Here is a 21,121-nt window from a genome sequence, read left to right on the forward strand (position 1 = left end):
ACAACGTAAATAAAAATTCCAGTCCATATTCGTAACACGCGTTTTTCGGTGAATTCCATCTGTGTAAGAGAAGTCGATGAATGACTGTATAACAAAAATAAAAACATACTTTCTTGAAAATAATGACGTGGATTTTTATTCGAATGTTTGTGTAAAGAGGGTTGCGATAGTGCGTAATTTCATTTCGTGCGATGTAAAATATAGATTATCAAGCCTTTTTAAAGTAAAATAAGCCAAATGTACGAAACAAAAGTGATGTATTTTGATACTAATTATCAGATATTGGTTATTGACAATTTCCTTTTGATACCATGGAAAGTAGAAAAACGTAAGGTAGTTTTTAAGCAAATCGTCATTTCTAAAAGTAATAGAAATTTAATTTCATATTAGTGTTTATACAGTGTTAACTATACGTATTTCCATTTAGGAGCGAAATAGTTAAACTTACCGTCCAGTGTCGAGTTTCTAGACGTGCAGTAATATAGATTTACAGGTTTCCAGCAGATGTACAAGTATATCTTGAAAAGCCCTCTCTATATTCTTGAATGATGATCACAGCGATTGCAGTCAATACTGTTTAATAGGCCAGTGTTTCCAAGCACAGATCCATATCATTTTCCTGTCAATTTAAATTAACAAAAATCCATTGTCTATGACGTTTGAGATGACAATCAAATTACATCTCTGACGTCATAATACAGGTTTTGAAGGGAGGGATCTCAAATAAGCACAACCGGAACTAATTTAATTGTATATAGACTATTTGGTTAGAAATGTAGGTTATCAATCATTTTTCTCTTTCTTTTAAATTACGTGGTTATCATCTATTCTTTATTTCATTTTCATTTTCTTTTTATTTTCATGTTTACATGTATTTTCTTTTGAAATTGAACATTCATTCACATATTTATTTCAAGTTATCAAGGATAATTATTGAATGATCTGGTATCTCAAGAGGATATCAATTAATTTGTACTATAACTGTGTATATGATTGTGTATTTATTTATTTTGTTGTTGCTGTCGTTATTTGTTTAATTCTTACCAAAAAGGTATGAGCGCCACCCTGTATAAATATCGGATATAAATAGTAATAATAATAACAATAATATATTTGTATACCGCAAATACCGTAGATAAATAAATACAACATATTAAAAAGATTCATGAATGGTAGTAGGTGAATCCAGTGGTGAGAGCAGTGTGGTGTAGTGGTTGAAAGTTTTGACTCTCCTACCAGAGGTCCTGGGTTCGATGGTTGCTCGGTGCTTACATCCATGGACAACGACTGGTGTTTTCCTCACACTTATCCCTCTTTACCCAGGTATATTAAATGGGCACCTGGCAATGCTGGGGTAGTAATAGGGACTTTTAGATTTGCAAAACGACAACGTGGATTGCTACGATCGACGTCATTTTAATGCACTGCCTTGAATAGACGTCACACGTATCAGTCCACGCAAATCTAAAAGTCCCTATTATAATAATTGCATGACGCAAAGGAGGAGCAGTATTAATACTAAGGTGCCGTCTACACTTGGCTTTTACAGTGAAACATGTGTATAAAGACCACCCAAGGGAGATAAGAAAGTGGTCTAAATAGGCCAGTGGCGGATCCAAGGAGGGGGGGGGGGGGGGGCCCGGGCGTCACACGTATACAGGCCCCCCCCCCCCTTGAGAAAAAATCATGCAAAATCACGCGATTTTTTTAAACCTTTTTTTTAGGGGGTTGGGCCCCCCCCCCCTGACGCTCAAGGGGGGGGGGTGCAAATTTTAAAATTTTCGAGGACCCCCCCCCCAAAAAAAAAATGTGCTCACTCACTACCCCCCCCCCCCCCCCCCCCCCCCCCCCCCCCCCCCCCCCCCCCACTGAGCGACTTTTCGGCCGGCGCGATTTTCAAATTTTCGGGAGCAAAAAAAAAAAGAAGTTGGGCCCCCTCCCCTAAGAAATCCTGGATCCGCGCCTGAAATAGGCAGGTGGTCTTGATGTACAGGTTCCTTTTAATTAGTACATGTTTTAAAGAGAAACCATTTTCAAGTAAACAAAAAACATTGTCTTTGTAGACAAATGGTCTTCATATAAAGGTGGCCACTAAACCAGGTTTGACTGTAATACCAATTTATGTTTTAATTAGGGTTAAGAATACAGATGGGAGCAAAACGCTATAGTAACAATTTGAAAAAAGGAAAATAAAATAAATGCCAGCAATGTCGATCTCAAGCCAATTTCAGCTTCTATACAAATATTGACTCTTGATATATAAATCAACTTTGTATGCATTATTTACTGCCATTCCTATTGAGCTGTAATGTACGTCAATGTAAATTACAAAACAGCCCTAAAAATAACACTTTTGTAGCCATACTGTAATCAAGTATATTTCTTCACCTGAATATCGATTTCACAACTTTTATGCAAACGAGAATTGACGTCAAAACCTCCCTAGCAAAATACTTTCATATATATATTGATTTGTAATAGCCTTTCCCTAAAACTAATAGGCGACCCATTATTATCGGCAAGCAGCTGGTGGGTTTCGATTTTTTTATTTCGTATTATCATTATTATTGTTATTAATATTATTATTATTACTATCATTATTATCATTACTTTTTTAAAATGTTATTATTATCATTGTAAGTTATATTGGTATTATTATTAGAAACACTAGTAGCTGTAGTAATAGTAGTAGTAATAGAAGTAGTAGTAGTAGTAGTAGTAGTAATAGTAGTAGTTGTAGTAGTAGTTGTAGTAGCAGTAGTAGTAATAGTAGTAGTAGTAGTAGTAGTAGTAGTAGTAGTAGTAGTAGTAGTAGTAGCACATGTAGTTTCTTAATTTCGTTTTACCTTTGTATATTTCTTTCTTTTTTGTGTTGATGGATGGATGAGATGTATTAATTTGCATTTTTATATGTGCATTTGAAGAAGAATTAAAAAAAAAAATCAAAATTTTAATGATTTAGCACTGATTTAACATTTTAAGATCGAAAGACTATTATGTAGTCTAAACGCCCACATAATTGCATCACAATGTTGTGCTATGTGTTCCATCGGAGAGAGGAATTTTTTTAGGGGTGGTGGTAGTTTTGTATAAGTTATGATCCATGAATTGGAACAATTTTGCTCCCTCTCTCTCTCTCTCTCTCTCTCTCTCTCTCTCTCTCTCTCTCTCTCTCTCTCTCGCTTTCCCTCTATCTCTATCCGTCTATCTCTCTCTCCCTCTCTGCCCCTTCCCTCATTTTCGTTCCGTCACTCTCTTAGTTTATAATTCTCTTGCACTCTCTCTCTTTCTCTCTCTCTCTCTCTCTCTCTCTCTTCTGTGTCTTTCTATCTACCCCCTTCTCCCCCACCCTCTCTCTCTCTCTCTCTCTCTCTCTCTAGCCCCCATTTTCGTTCCGTCACTCTCTCGGTTTTTATATCTGCCATGCACTTTTTATTTCTCTCTCTTCCTTCTCTGTCTCTCTCCCTTTCTCTCATTTTCTCTCTCCCTTTCTCTTTCTATATTATTCTATATTATTATATATATATTCTCTCTCCTGTTTGCATTATGTGTCTTGAAGCATACCCAAAAGGATGATAGAAACGGGAAAAATGGAAACACAATGCACAATGTCAATGATTATTTTTATTGTATTTATTTATACTGAGAGGGGTAATATATGGTTGGTATTCTTCTGCACTGGTGTAAAAGCTGTAATATATCAAACTTGTGTTGTTGTTTGAATATTATCATTTCTTGCTTTTTATCGTTTCATAAAGAAGCATTCAGTTGTTTTATCAAAATTGATAAAGCAACACAAAAGACCTAAACACCCTGGGAATTAATAATCATGTTCACACAAAGGAGTCGTTGTGTAAAGCATTTGACAGGCCGATGAGCTCAATTTTCTTAAATGATCTATTTGTAGACTTTAACTTTCGCTGTACGTTTAGTTTGATTCTAGGAGAATATATTTTAACCGCACAATTCAAGACAAGTTGCGAATTTTTGGCGACTCCAAACATAAATCAGTTTTGTATTAAAATTAATCAGTTTGAAAATTCAATTACAAATACAAGTTTGTATTTTGTTTGTTCTTAAATTGTTGTTACGTTAAACTAAGTGGTTACAAACTGAAATGTCCAGTAGCTTAGTTTCTTTGCAGAATTTCACTATATCATTTTGCAGTATACAAACTCATTAAAACATTATATTCACACCAAGAATTTACTCTAATTCATTGGCGTCTAAGTTACTTGTAAATAAATATAATATTTTACAGTAATTATGGTACATTATTCTAAATTGTTTTTATAGCTTATCAAAGATAAATGTACCAATAAAAAAGTATAGTAACAATACGGGAAACAAATGGCAGTAATTGACGTCCAGCTAAGATTAAAATATAATAAACTGCAAACATCATTTAATAATTGTTCGTCTTTTTTATTTCTTGAATATATTAATAACATAAATCTACTCAAATAAATACAGTCTATAACTATTTTAAGCAAATGCTCACCACACGAAATAATATATCAAGACATTTATAAACAATAATATTGCCTCCAATTAATGAATTAGTCATGAAATGTTATGCAAAATTTATTTTTACATTATTGCACTCAAAGAAAATATCCAAGTATACGTTAATTATGTAGCAAAGGTTTTTTATGTAGTAAAATTCACAAAATGTTCATTTTTATGATATGTATATGTGTATACAATACACACTCATGAATATTGTGATAACAGTTTGCCTTCAAAGCAGTGCACAATGTACAGCGTGTACTAAATTTATATATAGGTCATTTACAGATAGAGTTATTATTTAGAGATAGACGTCTTTCGATATTGAATCGTCACCACACATTCGTAGGAATTGATTGTGTAAATTTATCTTCATTATGACTTATGTATATTTATTAAGTAATATATTTACTAAAAATGTTTCCTAAGATTCACATTTTACTGAAAGGGTTCCTAATCTAACACAAAATACATGCTTAAGTTGTAAATAAACAACATAAATAAACAAACAAAAACTATTGTCACACGCTAAACATTTGGAATGGACGGGACAGAAGAATTGCACTTAAATTGATTATTGCATATGAGAAAGATTTGTTCTTTTTACTTTCAGATTAACCAATTGCTAGATGTATGTCATTTTTCCGAGAGTGGACTAATTGGAAAAAATAATTTTTGCAATAATCCATTGCTAACTGGTAGAAATTCTGTTATTCAGAAATAGTCTACAGAGGAATATCAATAGTTCTTTTTAAAATTATACTCTTCAAAACTTCTGTGAGCTGCTCTTCACTGATTTCCAATCTCAATCCTTTCTTTTCCAATGTCTATACCAAACGTCATGGGCCAATTAATAATTCCTTTCTACTCTGTACAAACTGGAATGTTAACTCACCGTGTTTAAAGTGTAAATCTACCATTTTGATAGAGTGGACTTTCCTCGGTCCTTTTGAATAGGGATTTAAAGATAAACTCCAGTACTGGTTAAAAAAAAATTAATTCCCACAGAATCAAACGAAACTTACACTGAATGTTCAAGATTACAAATAAATGACATGTGCCAAACAATTTTGAAAGAAAATGTATACTGGCTGAGTAATGAGCATAGAAAGACAAGGAAATCAAGGTAGTACTAGCCCCGACACCATGTGTGTTGTCCCATATATAGCTTTCTATGTGAGTGCTTGTTACTTTACCAAGACTCGGTCAAATTTATTATGATTTTGATGACTCCAGAACCTTGCAGTGCACACCAATACTTACATGCTACATGATCAACTGTTTCTGATCCTTTCCACACCTTTTCTTTCACAATGCAATCGCATTACCAGTACTAAAGTTTATCTTTAACATTTCATTTTTTAGAGTGTATACAGATAGCTCATACAGATTTTACACATACCTCATCAAACATGATCGTTCCTATAACGCAAACAAAATTTGTCTCATGAACACAACGTATTGATACGGTGATTACTTTTAGAAATTGTCAAGTAAATGGTATACTGCATTAGGTAATCTAGGCCCATGACATCTACTGACCGAATATTGGTTGGCACTCTGGTAGTTAAAGCCCCACTGTCCTAGTTGTAGCTACTTGCTCCCTCTATATAGAAAACTTCCACAATCGGTGCCTGTTGGTCTTTTTCTTATGTTAGTTGAGAGCTGAGTTAATGAGATAGCCACCTGTCAGTGACCTCGCTGTGTGGTCTGCTCTAATCCCTTCTGGCCCAGTAGTAATGACGGTCTTTAAATGTACTATGGTTGATTCTCTTCTTGTTGCGCGGCAAGTTTTTGCTTCCTGTCTTCGATTAATCGCTGCTCCTGTATCTCTGCGGGTGTTCGCCTATTGGAAAGGAATCAGCAAAATGATGAAGACGATATTTATAATGATAATAAGGAGGGGGATAATGCTATGATGATAGTGATGTTAATGGATAATGATAATTATAATGATAATGAAAATGATGTGATGATGATGATGATGATGTTAATGGATAATGATAATTATAATGATAATGAAAATGATGTGATGATGATGATGATGATGTTAATGGATAATGATAATTATAATGATAATGAAAATGATGTGATGATGATGATGATGATGATGATGATGATGATGGATAATTATTACGATAATTGTACTGATAATGATGTGATGATAGTGATGCGATGATGATGATAATGATGATGAAATGTATAATGATGATGAGGAGGAGGATTATGACATGTTGATGATGATGGATAATGATGACGATGATTGTAATGATAATGATGCGATGATGATGATGATGATGATGAAATTTATAATGATGATGAGGAGGAGGATTATGACATGATGATGATGATGTTAATGGATAATGATAATTATAATGATAATGAAAATGATGTGATGCTGATGATGATGCTGATGACGATAATGGATAATGATGACGATTGTACTGATAATGATGTGATGATAGTGATGATGATGATGATGATGATGATGATGATGGTGGTGCTGCTACTACTACAACTTCTACTACTATTACTGGTGATAACGATAATAATAATGATAATATTAATATTAATAATAATAATAATAATAATAACAATGATAATGATAATTACAACAGATACTATTCTTGTTCGAATTTAATGCTTGTTTTCATGGAAAGTATCTTTTCTTCTATTTTCTTCTAACCAGAAAATATGTAAGTCCTTGTTTTACATCATATCGATTAGTAAATAGATATTGTTATATTCTTATGAATGTTCGTGTAGAGTTCTTATGAATAATATTGTTTTGCTTTCGGCTAGAAGATAATATGTGTGTATATAATATAAAAATGAATTAGCATTTGTACCTTGAAAATTAAAAAGTGAAAGGTAGGGTGTTTCTTACTTTCGACAAAGGTAGTAGCATGCAGTAAGGGTTGGTACCCCAAGTCCAAGCGCCACTATCATGACGGGATATAAGTATGTCAGAGCTGCGAAAAGAAAGTTGGAAATCTAATAAGACCTCGCTGAGACATGACGCGGTAAAATGCCTCACAATAAATGGCAAGAGACAACTTTGTTTTTATGCGGCATGTTTTTTTTAAGCGTTAGAACGCCTCATGACTAAAGTAAAATCAAAGTACTCTTTTTTACTCTGACATAGTAATGAACAATCTTTAATAGGAATTTTCATCAGCAATTCTTAAGATAAACAAAAAAAGACAAATATATTATTGAGAAGGGATTTTAAAAAAAAAGGAAAATCTGTTTGTGTGACGAAATAAAGGAGTTTTCGTCCCTGAAATAAAGAGCGGACGGGGTTGGGGGTCAGGGGTCGGAGCAGGTATTTAACGAAAGTTTTGACCCGGTCTTCAAATACCCCAACGTCCCTCCCCCACCCCCTCTCTCTCTCTCTCTCTCTCTCTCTCTCTCTATTGCCCGCCCCCCTTGTCCATACATACACACACACACACACGCACACGCGTACAAGCACACACACACGCTCTCACCCACACTCTCTCCCTCATCCCTAGAAAGGGTACTTACCGTATCTTTTTCCAGTAATAGGGTCTTCGTTGCCTGTCGATTTGCCTGAATCCTTACCTCCCTCTGGGGGCGCTGTAATAGGGATACTACTTACAGTGGCATCTACGGAGAGGTACAGAGAGTCAGCAGTTTGGTTTGGTTTTATTTTCCGTATTTAAAAAAATCCACATAATTACACAGTACAATAATTTATATTTGTAGAGCACTCCTACATACTAATCATTGTTTCATAAAGCATCCCATCAGTACAACAAATTAAAGGAATAATATTGTTTATTACTGATTTTTTTTTTTTTTTTAAGGGGAAGTTTAGAGAAATTTCCTTATTGAGGAAGGCTTTGGCCCGGACTATAAATACCCCCTGGCCGTCTCCCTGACTTAATTTCGAATTGCCCGTTTAGTTTACGACATACCCATTCGCAAGTATTATTATTGTTACTATTGGTCACTTATTCTTATTATCTGTCAGCTTGTGCTGAATATTGAAACACGACAAAAATTGACAACAAATTCTGTTTGGATGGGCTTACAGACGGCCCCTAAAAATTGGGGTCAATTTTCCACTTAGCCCCATCGAGCAAATTTTGTCAGAAGGAAGAATTTTTGCTGTACATTACGAAAATATGAAAATTGACAAAATAGTTTCTGGGAAAAGGGATTTAACCCTCTCCTGAAAAAGAAAAAAACATAGAAATACCCTTTAACCAAGCTTTTCTGGCCCAAAATTGTCTCGATACAAATATAATTAATTTGTCTAATATTTTGACCTAAGTCACTCAAAAGTGGTTAATTCAATTCAGCTCAAATTTACAAGGTGCAATCTTAAGAATTATTATTTCCTTACGCTGCAATTTGGTGTCAATTTTTTATTTCACTAATAAGTTTTAAATATTTTAAGGATTTCATTGCTTTCTCCATAGCAGCCAACAAATATTGTGAGGATTAAGTAAAGACACACAGCTTTCCCTTTTATTTAGTGTCATTATCTATGGTGAAATTATTATAAACTGTTTGGTGTTGTTATAGTTTGTAGTTTCGAATTGATTCTTTTTATTTTCAAATTCAAGCTACAGGTTGTACAAAATTCTGGATGACTTAAGACCCAAATCAAGACCCATCTGACCCAAGACTTACCAACTGAAGTCTCCATGGTGCTGGGAACAGTGCTAGTATCACCGAGGGTAAGCGTAGTGGTCTTTGAAGCATCTTCATCTGCAGGGGAACGGCTTTCATCTGGTTTTGACTTGGTGGACGGGCGTGTAGTTGTTGGGGCATCGGGTGCAGTGCTTACATCATTCCGCGCAGTTCTGGTGCTAGTGTCTTGGACCTGTTCGACAGTGGTGCTGCTCTTGGTGTCAGGTGCAATGGTGGCAATGGTGGGTGTAGTGCTAGTGCTAGTATCTTGTGCCCGTCTGGTGCTGGGCACGATATCAGGTGCAGTGCTGACATCAGGTGTAGTGCTAGTGCTAGTATCTTGTGCCTGTCTGGTGCTGTGCACGATGTCAGGTCTAGTGTCGGGCGGGGGTGAGGATCTTGGGCTGACAGATGAAGTGGTGCTTTCGGGAGGTGACCCAATACCACCAACTGAGTCTCTTGTGACTTCATTAATACTCGAGCTCCTCGTCGTAGTTGGAGTATCGATGTCACTCCTGCGCGTCGACATCGGGTCCTCGACTCCACCCGAAATGGTGTCTGGTGTCCGGGGAAAAGGTGTTTCTTTGCCATCGTTACCACTGGTTGTGGTGTGACTGGTGTCTATTTTACCAATACCAGACATGCTGGTGCTGTAAGGAACGGTTGCACCTAACAGGTGTAGAAGGTGAAAAAAATGGACAATACTTGTAAGCGAAGATGATGCTAACATGATGATTATAACATGTTTTCCTTTTTGAGTTCATATATATATATATATATATGGCATAACGTGAGTCGGTGAAGGAAGGCACTTTAGCAAGGATTGTTAGGGCTTTAGGGATTATTGGTATCATTAGTAATATCATTATCATTATTATTATTATTATTATTATTATTATAAGTATTATGTTTGATATTGTTGTTATCATTATTATTATTATCATCATTATAATTGTTATCATCATTATCATTATTATTATTTTATTATTTTATCATTATTATTGTCATTTTCATTATTATAATTATCATTATTATTATTATAATTAGCATTGTTATCATTATTGTTATTATTTGTATTATTGTTGTTATTATTATTATTATTATTATCATTATTATGTAGACTGGCTCGTTTACACTCGTTCGGCTTGTGGGTATTCCCGGTGTATTCTCCAAGACTTAAACAAAACAAACAAAAACACAATCGCAAGGACTCTATATCGACTCCGGGGCAATTTTAATATCCTACCGTATTACCTTTACAAAATCATATCTTGATTATATAACATATCATTGTAATTGTCTCACCTTTCAAAGGGTGCCGCAAAAAATTACTTGAACTAGTTGAGGTTAATTTTTCGAAAATCTTGTTAAAGGGATCCGGTAATTTTGTCTCAGATTCTGAAACAAAATCCTGGATTTAGCTCATGCTGCAATGATAATTATAAACCTTTAGGTCAGTCAGGAATCCCATGACTTTTACAAGCCAATTATGAGTGGAAATCGTAACCAAATTTTCCGTTTTCCTAACGGTTTTCATAATACTAGTCTATTGGGAAAAACAAGTATAGTAAAACCGGTCACTCAAAGATTTTTTACTTTTTTGAGGCACTTCTTGATAATTTTGAAGCGCAAATTTGTTAGGGCTTCAATATTAGACCATATCACAGACACTGATTACACGTAGGGCCGTGCATCTTAGATTAAACGTTGTTAAACGATGCCTTTAAAGGTAGGCCTATACTTACTGGTAACAGGGCAGGCATAGCGGACTTGGAGATCAGGGCATTCCTGAAAGGTTGATTGAATGTGTCCGGCATCCCCATCAACAGAGCATCGAATACCGTTGCCATCGCACGGGTAGTTGAAGTCCGGCACAAATGAAGGCGATATTTCATACCACGGCTGACCGTCAGAATCCCGCTGACCGTCAGAATCCAGCGTCGTTCTGCATTCGGCGTAGATCGGGTTTTGGCACAGTGAACTGTATTCTTCTTGCTTAGCCTTAATATAAATGATTTGGTCGAATGTAGGTTTTCCCGTCTAATTTAACATTTATTTACATTCTATTTCACTTTTTACTTTTTTCATTTAATTTCGTCCCGAAACTTTGTGATTAAAGCACATCTCAGTGTCAGTTCTGTATTTCGACATTCATTTCCAAAATGTTTCCAGTTAATGTTATCATTTTGCATCTAGCTTTGTTTACGATACTATGTCCCTTTTACAGCCAACATTAAATTCTGTAGAACTTTGCAGGAATTATGAATATGCCACGTATGTCCTATATGTGAAATTCAAACATTAGCAGTGTCCTAGTATGCAAATTATGCCAGGAAACCCGTTAACCTTCTAGACTTCACTGTCAGACACTATTGAGTGACTGACTGACATCTTTTTTTTCTTTGGTAATAACATACATAAAATGAGCTGTAACAGGCACATGAGGATATGTCTACATCAATAACCCACTACTTGTAATGGTCAAATTTAAACTGATTGAATCTTTGTGCAGCACAACATGTACGACCATTCGGTAAAACTGCGTAAAAGGGTCTGAAAATCAGACTATTACTTAGGTGATTGCAATCACTTAAGTCAATTCGACAACTAATGGTCATTTATTATATTTTCCCACTAAAAGCCATTTTTAAGCCCTTACGTTTTGAGGGAAGTTCTAATGTAGTATTGTCTTTCGAATGCCGTTAGAATTTAACCTTTTCATTTGTTTGGCCTGCAAATGGAACATAGTACCTTTACAGCCAAATCAATTTCGTCATCCCCAGTTGCCAACGTACAATTACGTAAATTAGTTTTGTCACTTTGCAATCAAATTGGTCAAAGCGTTATTCGAGTTCGTCAATCTTTCTTTTATATGTATCCTTTGACTTTTCATTTTTACCTTAAACTTGCATTTAAGTATTAAATTATCAAACAACCGGCAATATGATTTATAATGCAGGTGATACTTGTTTCAAATCATACTCGGCGTATCCATTACAAGATTTGCAAGTGTGTGTATCTTGGGGCGACAAAATATTTCCCATAGTCGGCCTTTAATATCTATTCATATACAATTGATTTTCTTTTTCCTTTTCACGGGTGCCCACAACTTCTGCCATAATATACGATATTGGTGTATAACTTTTGCAGGAGAATACATTATTTAAATTGCGACTCTATGAGCTACTGTTTTCATTTATCCTCTTTCTACTCCTTCTTCTTCTTCTCCTCATCCTCCATCTTATTATCATTCCTCCTCCTTCTTCTTCTTCTTCTTCTTCTTCTCCTTCTTCACATATTATCCATTTTCTTCTTCTCCCTCCTGTTCTTATCGTTGTTGTTGTTCTTCTTCTTCTTCTTCTTCTTCTGGTTCTGTTATTTCCTCATTGATTCTGATCACGTTATTGTTCCCTTTCTGAGGTATGAAGATACTAAAAACTAGAGAAGTAAAGCTTGAGTATAATCACCATAGCGAGATGCATATCCTTTGTCTCTGTTTCGTCCCCACCAGCAGGAGTGCCGGCATTGAAGAATCCTGTCCAATAATAATCGTCCGTTTCATCGACTAGGGTGGCCGACAAGGGTAAAGACGAAAGAAAATTGCATTAAAAAATAGTATTTTCTCACACAGTGACATAGTATAGATATATGGCCTGCTTTGAAAGGCCTGGTCCTTTTTATAGGCTCAAGGGGTCATGGCAGGATGCAACGTCCCCGAGAGCCAGTATAGAAACAGCCAGGCCTCGAATATTAAAGCAGTCGATATATCTTTTATATACCGACTTGACACAAAAATCTACCGAGAATTCTTACCTTATCCTTTTATTGAGTAAAGAATCGTTAAAACATCACAGAAAATCTGAGACACTGTCTGTTAATCTTCGCTGGAAAGAGGACTGAATGTTGGGAATCGCAGACAAAAAGCACTGTATGGTATCCGCGCTCGCACAAAATAAGTTTTAACACGTAAACTAATGGGGATCTCATCACAATTTTACTATTTTCCCGCTGCCCGGAATCTTTGGGGATTCTCACTCATGAACTATTTACTGTTACTGGCATTGTTTGTTTCTTTACGGGAATGGCTAATATCACGACTCCTATTTCGACCAACAGATGGCTAGATTTCTAAAAAGAGGTATATAATAATCAATATCAAAAGTATATTTTCACAACCAATAGTCACCATACCATGCAGAAAACATGATGGATCATAAATTCTTAGAAGGGGTTGATCCAGGATTTTGTAACACGGGGGTAAGTTGTTTTAACAGGAAAGGAATGAATAATTCGTGATTTCTATTGTTCGGTTTTTGTAAACGTTCAGCTGGTGCAAACATGTGTGGTAGAAATAGGTGCTTACTCTGTTATGCATTGGCTCGTTACTCCTCTTCGTTTTAATGTATTTCTTTTTTTTTTCTTTTTTCTGTATTGTATTGTATTGAACTCGCAAACACTTATTTGTCAAATTACTGCCGTCTTAATTTAAATTGTGTATCTCTCTCTAAGTCTACAGTAAACATTTTCTGTCCCTATTATTTTTCAAGTCTCCCAGAAACCTATTCTTTACAAGATTTGCTTTTCTATAGGTTCCTGCACATTTCACAGTTTGTACCTATGTCTGGGTTTAAATGATATAAGTTGTCAAACAAATGTGATGATTACCTTGTCAATTAATATAATCATTTTTTTAAATTATGAAAAAATATGTCTTTTATGTATATTTTGTTATCTGTATTATTTCTGCATGTCAAATGTGAAATCAATAAACTCAAACTCAAACCTATTGATAACTAATTCTTTAATTCCCATAGGCTTCAATACAGTCGCCATCAGGTTTCCAGAGGCATTGGATTCAAAACTGCCAAGTCCCAGTGGAAAAATATATCATAATGATGATGAAGATGAACTTAACAAAACGGTTTCCGTATACTTAACAAAAGGCGGGGGCACTAGTCTCTAACATAACCATGGTAATCACAATCTATAGACAAAGGAGGGTGCACAGGTGTAAAACATAATCCTAAACGAATATCGAAACAAAAGGGCTCTCATATCTTTCAGAAGCTTCATTTTGTTCATCAAAAGTCGCTGACCCTACCCCGAACATTCTAGTATATTTTTAGGTAAATTTGTTGGTCTTAAACAGGGGGTTGGGACAAACCAGTTGTGCCTATAATACACAATCATACAAAGAATAAAATTAAAAGAAGAAAAAAACATAAAATATTCAAGCTCCTTCCTTAACAGAATATTATCATAATTATGTGCATATTAACATCCTTCGCTGTGAACTTACGATCTGTTGATTCATATGTTTCTACAATCGGGTATCCGTAGGCGCTGAGTTGACTGTCAGAGACCACTTCACAGGTGAACCGGGAAGGGAGATATCCGGCGGTATGCTCACGATCCCCGAATATGTATAACACGGCTGAAGAACGACACGAAATTGAGTGGTGGAAAAGTATAATAGTAGACAGTGATACATCGACTCGGGTTTTTATAGTGATAAACAACAGACAACTATTAAATCAGCTCAACTTTCCCTCATTTTGTTTATTCTTTGCTTCTTACTGATATCTGAAACCAGGCGCGTACGCAGGATTTTTTTCACGGGGGGGGGGGGGGGGGGGGGGGGGGCAACGACTCAGCTGAATAAGGGGGGGGGGGGGGGGGTAAGAGGACACTTTTTTTTTTTTGTCTTAATTTGAAAAATTGACATTTTGCTCTGTTGGGGGGGGGGGGTAAGGTCAACTTTTTTTAGGTCAGCCATTGGTATAACTTTTTTTTTAATTATTATTATTTTAGTTTTAAATAATAGAAAAAAAGAGAAAAAACCCAAAGGGTGGGGGGGGGTTCAACTCCCCCACCCCCCCCCCCCCCCCCCCCCCCCCCCCCCCCCCCCCCCCCCCCCCCCCCCCCCCCCCCCCCCCCCCCCCCCCCCCTCCCCCCCCCCCCCCCCCCCCCCCCCCCCCCCCCCCCCCCCCCCCCCCCCCCCCCCCCCCCCCCCCCCCCCCCCCCCCCTGCGTACGCGCCTGTCTGAAATGCCTCAAAACGTACATCAAATGGTCGATATGTACATGGTTATGTTAATAATGGTAAATAATGGAACCAGTCACACAGTACCTGTCGTGCGATATTCATTCTGTTCTTGGAGATATGACGTCATGAAGAACTCGTTCGATGTGAGTTCTTCAAAATGTCCGTAGTCCTCCTCGTACATGAAACGGACATTGAGGTCGGATCCGTTTTGGGCGCGAATCAGGCAAGTTAGCTTGATGTGGTGGACTTCCTTTTGTGTCACAGAGTCCGTGAAGCTCTTCTGACTGATTGCCATTCTCAGGACCTTTGGCGGGCCGTCTAGGGATTTAAAGATAAAGTTGAGTTCTGGTCATGTGATTGCATTGTGAAAGAAACAGTGTGGAATCTATCAGAAAAGGTTGATCATCTAGTATATAAGTATTCGTGTGTATTGCAAGGTTCTGGAATCATCAAAATGATAAGAAATTTGGCCAAATCTTGCCAAAGTTACAAGCACTGTACACAGAATGATGTATATGGGACTACACGAGCACATGGCGAAAAAAACCTACCCCGGATTTTTACGATGTTTCATGTCATATTTAGAATATGAAGGCATTTTAAATTAAAGAGCCATGCTTTTCAGGGAACATGTTTAATATGATGTTCTTCCACCCTTGCGTTATAACAATGATAACGCTCACAAATTATTTTTTACCTCTTCCCAGAACTCAACCTTCTCTTTAAATACGTGTATCATAAGTTTTAAAAAAAAGGTAATCTGCGGTATACTGCAACACCAAATCCAACACCGAATCCCTAGAGGCTGGTGTTGTTGAATGGGAAATTATTAAACATTAAGTACAAGTAAAACTTGTTGATAATCACAAGATATCAAATGCGATTTGGCCTCAGTGCTCAATGGAGTCACTAACCAATGCAGAACTGGCTGCTGTTTATTATGATGACGGTTTGTTTCGGCTAGGACAAGAAAAACGCCAACGCCTACGATGGGCTGAAATGGTGCCGACACCAAACAGCCAGGGGAACCGTATTCTCCGTAACAGAGGTGTTAAGGAGGAAGGTAAGAACCCTTTACAAAAAAGTTTAATGTAATATAAAGTTTTGGTATGGGGTCATGCATTTGGTGGAAATTAACATATTGGAAGCATTATGCGATCCTACAATATTCAGTGATCGTTGTCGCGGTTGAAATCGAGTCTAAAGTTATGAAATTGTAAATAATAAACTCTTTATGTTGTAAAACTCCCCCTCAAGGTGAAAATGTAAATTAAGCTACAAAACAATGTTTCTTGACTAAAATCAACCAATTAGTTATTCCCGTTTAGGAATTATATATCACAAAAAATTCACAATTACATAATATTCTGAGATTTTTATGGTCACAGCTACCATTTTACGGCCGTAGGCGCTATTTGAAACTTAACAAAAATTTACCGGGAGCACCGGTAATTTTTTTATATTCAATTGTTCTCGAAAGCAGAAGTGTTTTAGGGGCTTAATTTTCTAGTGCTTAAAATACATCCACAAGGGCATCCAAATATATCAACATTGTAAAGAATCACTATCCACCCAATTTTTCAAAATTTCCCAAAACTTAGTATTATTTTTGACATTCATATATGTGATTTCGTTCTGTCTGCTTTTATAAGAATTGGATCTTTGCATTTGTGATTTAAATTTACCTTCACGTTCATTTTGGAATATTCGGCGAACGAGGTCCGCTGACAAGGCTGAGTAAAACACTTTCAGTTCCGTCATCATTAATGGACGAATTTCTGACGACGTCACAACATCATCTCTTGAGAAAACCCAGAAGGACGTATTGTCTTTCTCGAATTCGTCCAGGATGTCTGCGAATGGTTGCGAAGTTGTCGTCGGGATTCCTTGGCCCTTCACCTCACTGTTGAAGTACACCGTCAAGTTGGTGAGCGGGTCAAATGTTATGGTCACATGAACCCATTCCTTGTCTATCAGCGTCGGGTTGACTGTCCACGTGGTGTCCAAGTGCAAGTACGTCACAATCAGATGCCCGTTTTGTACCGTGGCGACCAGCGATGGGGATCGAAACGCGTGGCGGGGAGAGGACTGAGACCGAGATTCATTGCCATTCATCTCGTTCTTCTGAAGCCAGAACATGACCGAGATGCCGTGGGCCGAATCGCAGCAGTCGGGGTTCGTTAAGCAGTTCTGCACAAATGGTTTGAAGGCCAGGCTCGCATAGCTGGTTCGAACCGCGCATAGGTCGTAGTGAGAACTCGGACCATACGACTGACGAAGCCGCTCACTGCTACAATGAAAAGAGAAAGTAATTGCGGAGAAGGAAGAAAGAAAATCACATTATTTCCTAACGTCAATAGTACTCGAAATACTTAATTAATACTTTAAGCCTATTAGGCTTACTCGTTTTTTTTTTCTTGGAAAAGTTCCTTAAATCTACAAGGTAAAAAAATCGTCCCAGTTTAGTTCGCTTTCACCTCAGAGCAGGCGGCTGCGATCGCGTAATGAAATAAAATAATAGGCGTTTTCTAGCCTTTCGACTAGTCATATACCTGAAAGAAACATCAGTCAATGTTCATATCGAGTGATTTTTTGTAATAAGCCTTAATTTTGAAAACAGTCTTGGAAAACAATTGCGTGTCACATGAGCCTCATAGGGTAATTTTTATTTAAATTATGGTCACCCTCCCCCGAACAAAAATGAATAAATAAATGGATACTGAAAATCCTTTATGACAATAGAATAATAATGGCTCTCTGGCAATAGGTCTAAGTTTATTATAGAATTACGATTATATAAAAGCTTTTAACTAAATGGATAAATCCCCTTTCTAAAATGGAATCGCCCTCAATCACAATGTATCTTTATTAGATGTGAAATATTGATAATAATAATAATGTTAATAATAATTTAATGATAATATTAACAATAACTAAACTAACAAAAATAAAAATCGAAATGGAATTCGTCACGGAGACGAATTAGGTGATCTGCCGCTTTGGTCGAGACATAACACATGTAGGAACTCACTGGGAGATTCGGTCTTTAAAAAATATTCCATCCTCCATTCACATAACACGTACAAGTAAAAACCATAACGGCGCAAACATCCGCGCGCACAAAGTTTATTAATGGTCTAAAAGGTCTAAAACGTGTGGTAAATTAACTCAATCAGCATTTTGACAATTTATTGTTAAAGTTTAACTGAACACGTACGCGTCCGCCATTACGCGCGCACGGATATGGGTATGACCAAAAGTTTAGCATATCAAATATCAGAAATGACAATGAATGATGGGAATGTGTTCAATGATAGAAATTAACAAAATGGCGCCTAGATGACGTCACGCATCAGTAACAACCAACAAATTCTTCGTTGGGATAAATAATCAGGCATAATTATGGCAAAGGTCATGAAAATGTCATTGTCATTAACCATGTCTTTCACGAGACATCCACAGTCCAGCGACAGATCCACTTGACCACAACCCCTCCCTCCCTTCCCTCTCTTTCTCCTCCCCCCCCCCCCCCCTCCCCCACCCATACACACAGATAATCCCTTAGTTGAGTGGGAAAGGAAAAAAGGTAGGAAGAAATGCGAGTGGAAAAACATAGTGAGGGGTTGATCAAGGCGAAACTGTATGACATTCATAATCCTATGTTCCAAAAGTATTCTCTTTATTATGATTCTACCAACACGACATTTCCTATAAAGCTGCATGGTCACTGTCAGGTGGTTATCTCATCAAATCAGCTCTCTATTAACATAAGAAAAGGGGATCATGGGGGAGCAACGGACATAAATTAGTCATTGTTTGCTATACAGAGGGCGCAAGTAGCTATAAGTAGTGCAGAGGGACTTTAATAAGAGCAGGGGGAGAATTTGTAATCTGGTTATCTCACCCTAGAACCACCTCGCCCACCATCGTTCCAGCTATCGGATCGACTCGTACAACTTTGTCATTGCATGTCCAGGACTCGTTGGCTCCCATTGTGGCACCGCTGTCCAGCTCGCTCAATGACCAGTGTAAGTCCGGCTCAGGGAGCGTGTCTGTGGTGACATTGAGGTAAACATGACAAATTAAATTAGTCAAGACTTGTTTTTTCTTTATTTGGGAATGTGTTTTTCTTTTGAAAGATACCATAAACACTATGGCGAAGATTTCTAAAAAAAAGTCACCCTAGAGCACTTTCAATAGCCTTGTCCATCATCTTTTGAAATGTGCGAATATTACATAATTTGATTGAGAAATTGGTAATCTGAACATGATTTCTTTTGGATATACAATTGGGAATTGAAATCACTCTGAGTTTGTTTTTATTTCGAAAGTGTAGTTTTGATCGTGTTCACAGATTTTCCCAAAGGTTCAGGGTCCCATGGCGGTGAATACTGACAGAGTTGGTGATCATAGGCATACATTCTGAACTGAATTGCTATCTTTTAGCCAAAGATTTTCATCATGTTCATAAACGGGCAAGTTCAAGGTATTCGGCCACTCTATGTTCCAAGTATTTAATTATGGCAAAAATCTACATCGATCTGTACTATCATTTACTTAATTAGTATTTCGTATTAGTCTTAATTAGTCTTTAGCTAGAAATGTCTTTTTTGCTCCAAGATTGTCTAACAGTAAAAAAAAAAAAAAAAAAAAAAAGGTAACTTCATATTAAAAGGCAAAGAATATGATATCGCTCCGTGCACCCCTCTGTCCAATTCAAGGACCCCCCCCCCCCCCCCCCCCCCCCCATGCTGGTCGCTATTTCAATTTCTTCAGGAAATCTTAAACACGATAAACGTGGAGATATAATTGAGGGGTGCCTTCATCCACGTTTTAAAGGCCTAAATTGTGGGCGGGGAATAGTATTCAAGATAAACAGATGTTGATATGGATTGAAACACGTTGTGTGTCCGGACAGGTTGGGTATGCGGACATTGATTTCAAACATTAATTTAAGGACGTTTACATTTCATTTATATCTCAAGACATTTGTTAGAAGACACTAACTGACAATATTTGTATAAAGTTAGCGTAAATTTATGCAAATTTTCCTTAAATTCAAGGCAAAAAGTGCCAGCTTTATTTTTGCTAATAAGTGTCTGGACACACAACCCCCGTCATAAGGAAACAGGATTATACTGTACCGTTTGTGTTAGTGCATAGTAGTCTCACTTCAGCGTTCTCGCAGGATTGCAACGCGGTCCCACAACTCAACACACCATCATTGCACATCACATAGGGGATAACGCCTGTATCGTCAAGACTACGATGGGTATATTTCTCTCTACATTGGGTTTCTTCGATGTTAGAGCACAGCTGAAAGAAGGAACACAAATTTCTTTATGAATATGCCTCAATTTACTTTTATCTTTTAACATTCTTACGAAAAATGCCGGATTGCCCTAATACTGCCGTATTTACACTATGCAATTCTTGCTTGGGGTAATTCAAACACCACATATATCAATAGAATACTTCTTTTACAGAAACGTGTACTCAGAGTGCTAAATAATGCTGACTATTGCTCACATACTGACCCTTTATTTTCGAAAGACAAACTTTTAAAAGTTAAAGATAAACTTGAGCTCTGGTAAAAAAAATAAATTTAATTCTTACAGAATCAAACGAAACTTACACTGAATGTTCAAGATTACAAATAAATGTCATTTGCCAAACAATTTTGGTCGAAAATGTATAATGGCTGAGTAGTGACCATAAAAAGATTGATAAATCAAGGTGTCGGGCCCCGACACCATTTGTGTAGTCCCATATACATCTTTCTGTGTACAGTGTTTGTTACTATACCAAGACTGGGCCAGAATTATTATGATTTTGATGACTCCAGAACCTTGCAGAACACACCAATACTTACATGCTACATGATCAACTCTTTTTCTGATCCATT

The 21,121-nt window shown here is 36.9% G+C and overlaps 1 protein-coding gene and 1 long non-coding RNA gene across 2 annotated transcripts in view; both read right to left on the minus strand.

Annotated features, from left to right (window-relative positions):
- Nucleotides 1–6,307: 6,307 nt before the first annotated feature.
- On the minus strand, nucleotides 6,308–8,140 carry LOC100889682. Its single transcript, XR_973778.1, has 3 exons — nucleotides 8,038–8,140; nucleotides 7,397–7,481; nucleotides 6,308–6,355 (listed from the first exon to the last, which is right to left on the minus strand). It is a non-coding gene; the product is annotated as an uncharacterized LOC100889682 (long non-coding RNA).
- A 556-nt stretch (nucleotides 8,141–8,696) lies between these two features.
- LOC105436473 overlaps nucleotides 8,697–21,121 on the minus strand; it is a 35,482-nt gene continuing 23,057 nt past the window's right edge. The window contains exons 4-12 of the mRNA XM_030983500.1: nucleotides 20,361–20,532; nucleotides 19,121–19,268; nucleotides 16,902–17,506; nucleotides 15,301–15,534; nucleotides 14,471–14,605; nucleotides 12,639–12,736; nucleotides 10,917–11,172; nucleotides 9,172–9,840; nucleotides 8,697–8,707 (exon numbers count right to left, since the gene is read on the minus strand). Of these exons, the coding sequence (XP_030839360.1) occupies nucleotides 8,697–8,707; nucleotides 9,172–9,840; nucleotides 10,917–11,172; nucleotides 12,639–12,736; nucleotides 14,471–14,605; nucleotides 15,301–15,534; nucleotides 16,902–17,506; nucleotides 19,121–19,268; nucleotides 20,361–20,532 (2,328 nt within the window). The remainder of the gene's footprint in view (nucleotides 8,708–9,171; nucleotides 9,841–10,916; nucleotides 11,173–12,638; nucleotides 12,737–14,470; nucleotides 14,606–15,300; nucleotides 15,535–16,901; nucleotides 17,507–19,120; nucleotides 19,269–20,360; nucleotides 20,533–21,121) is intronic.

This window comes from Strongylocentrotus purpuratus, unplaced genomic scaffold (assembly GCF_000002235.5).
Source record: "Strongylocentrotus purpuratus isolate Spur 01 unplaced genomic scaffold, Spur_5.0 spur5_scaffold_13, whole genome shotgun sequence".
NCBI lineage: Eukaryota > Metazoa > Echinodermata > Echinoidea > Camarodonta > Strongylocentrotidae > Strongylocentrotus > Strongylocentrotus purpuratus.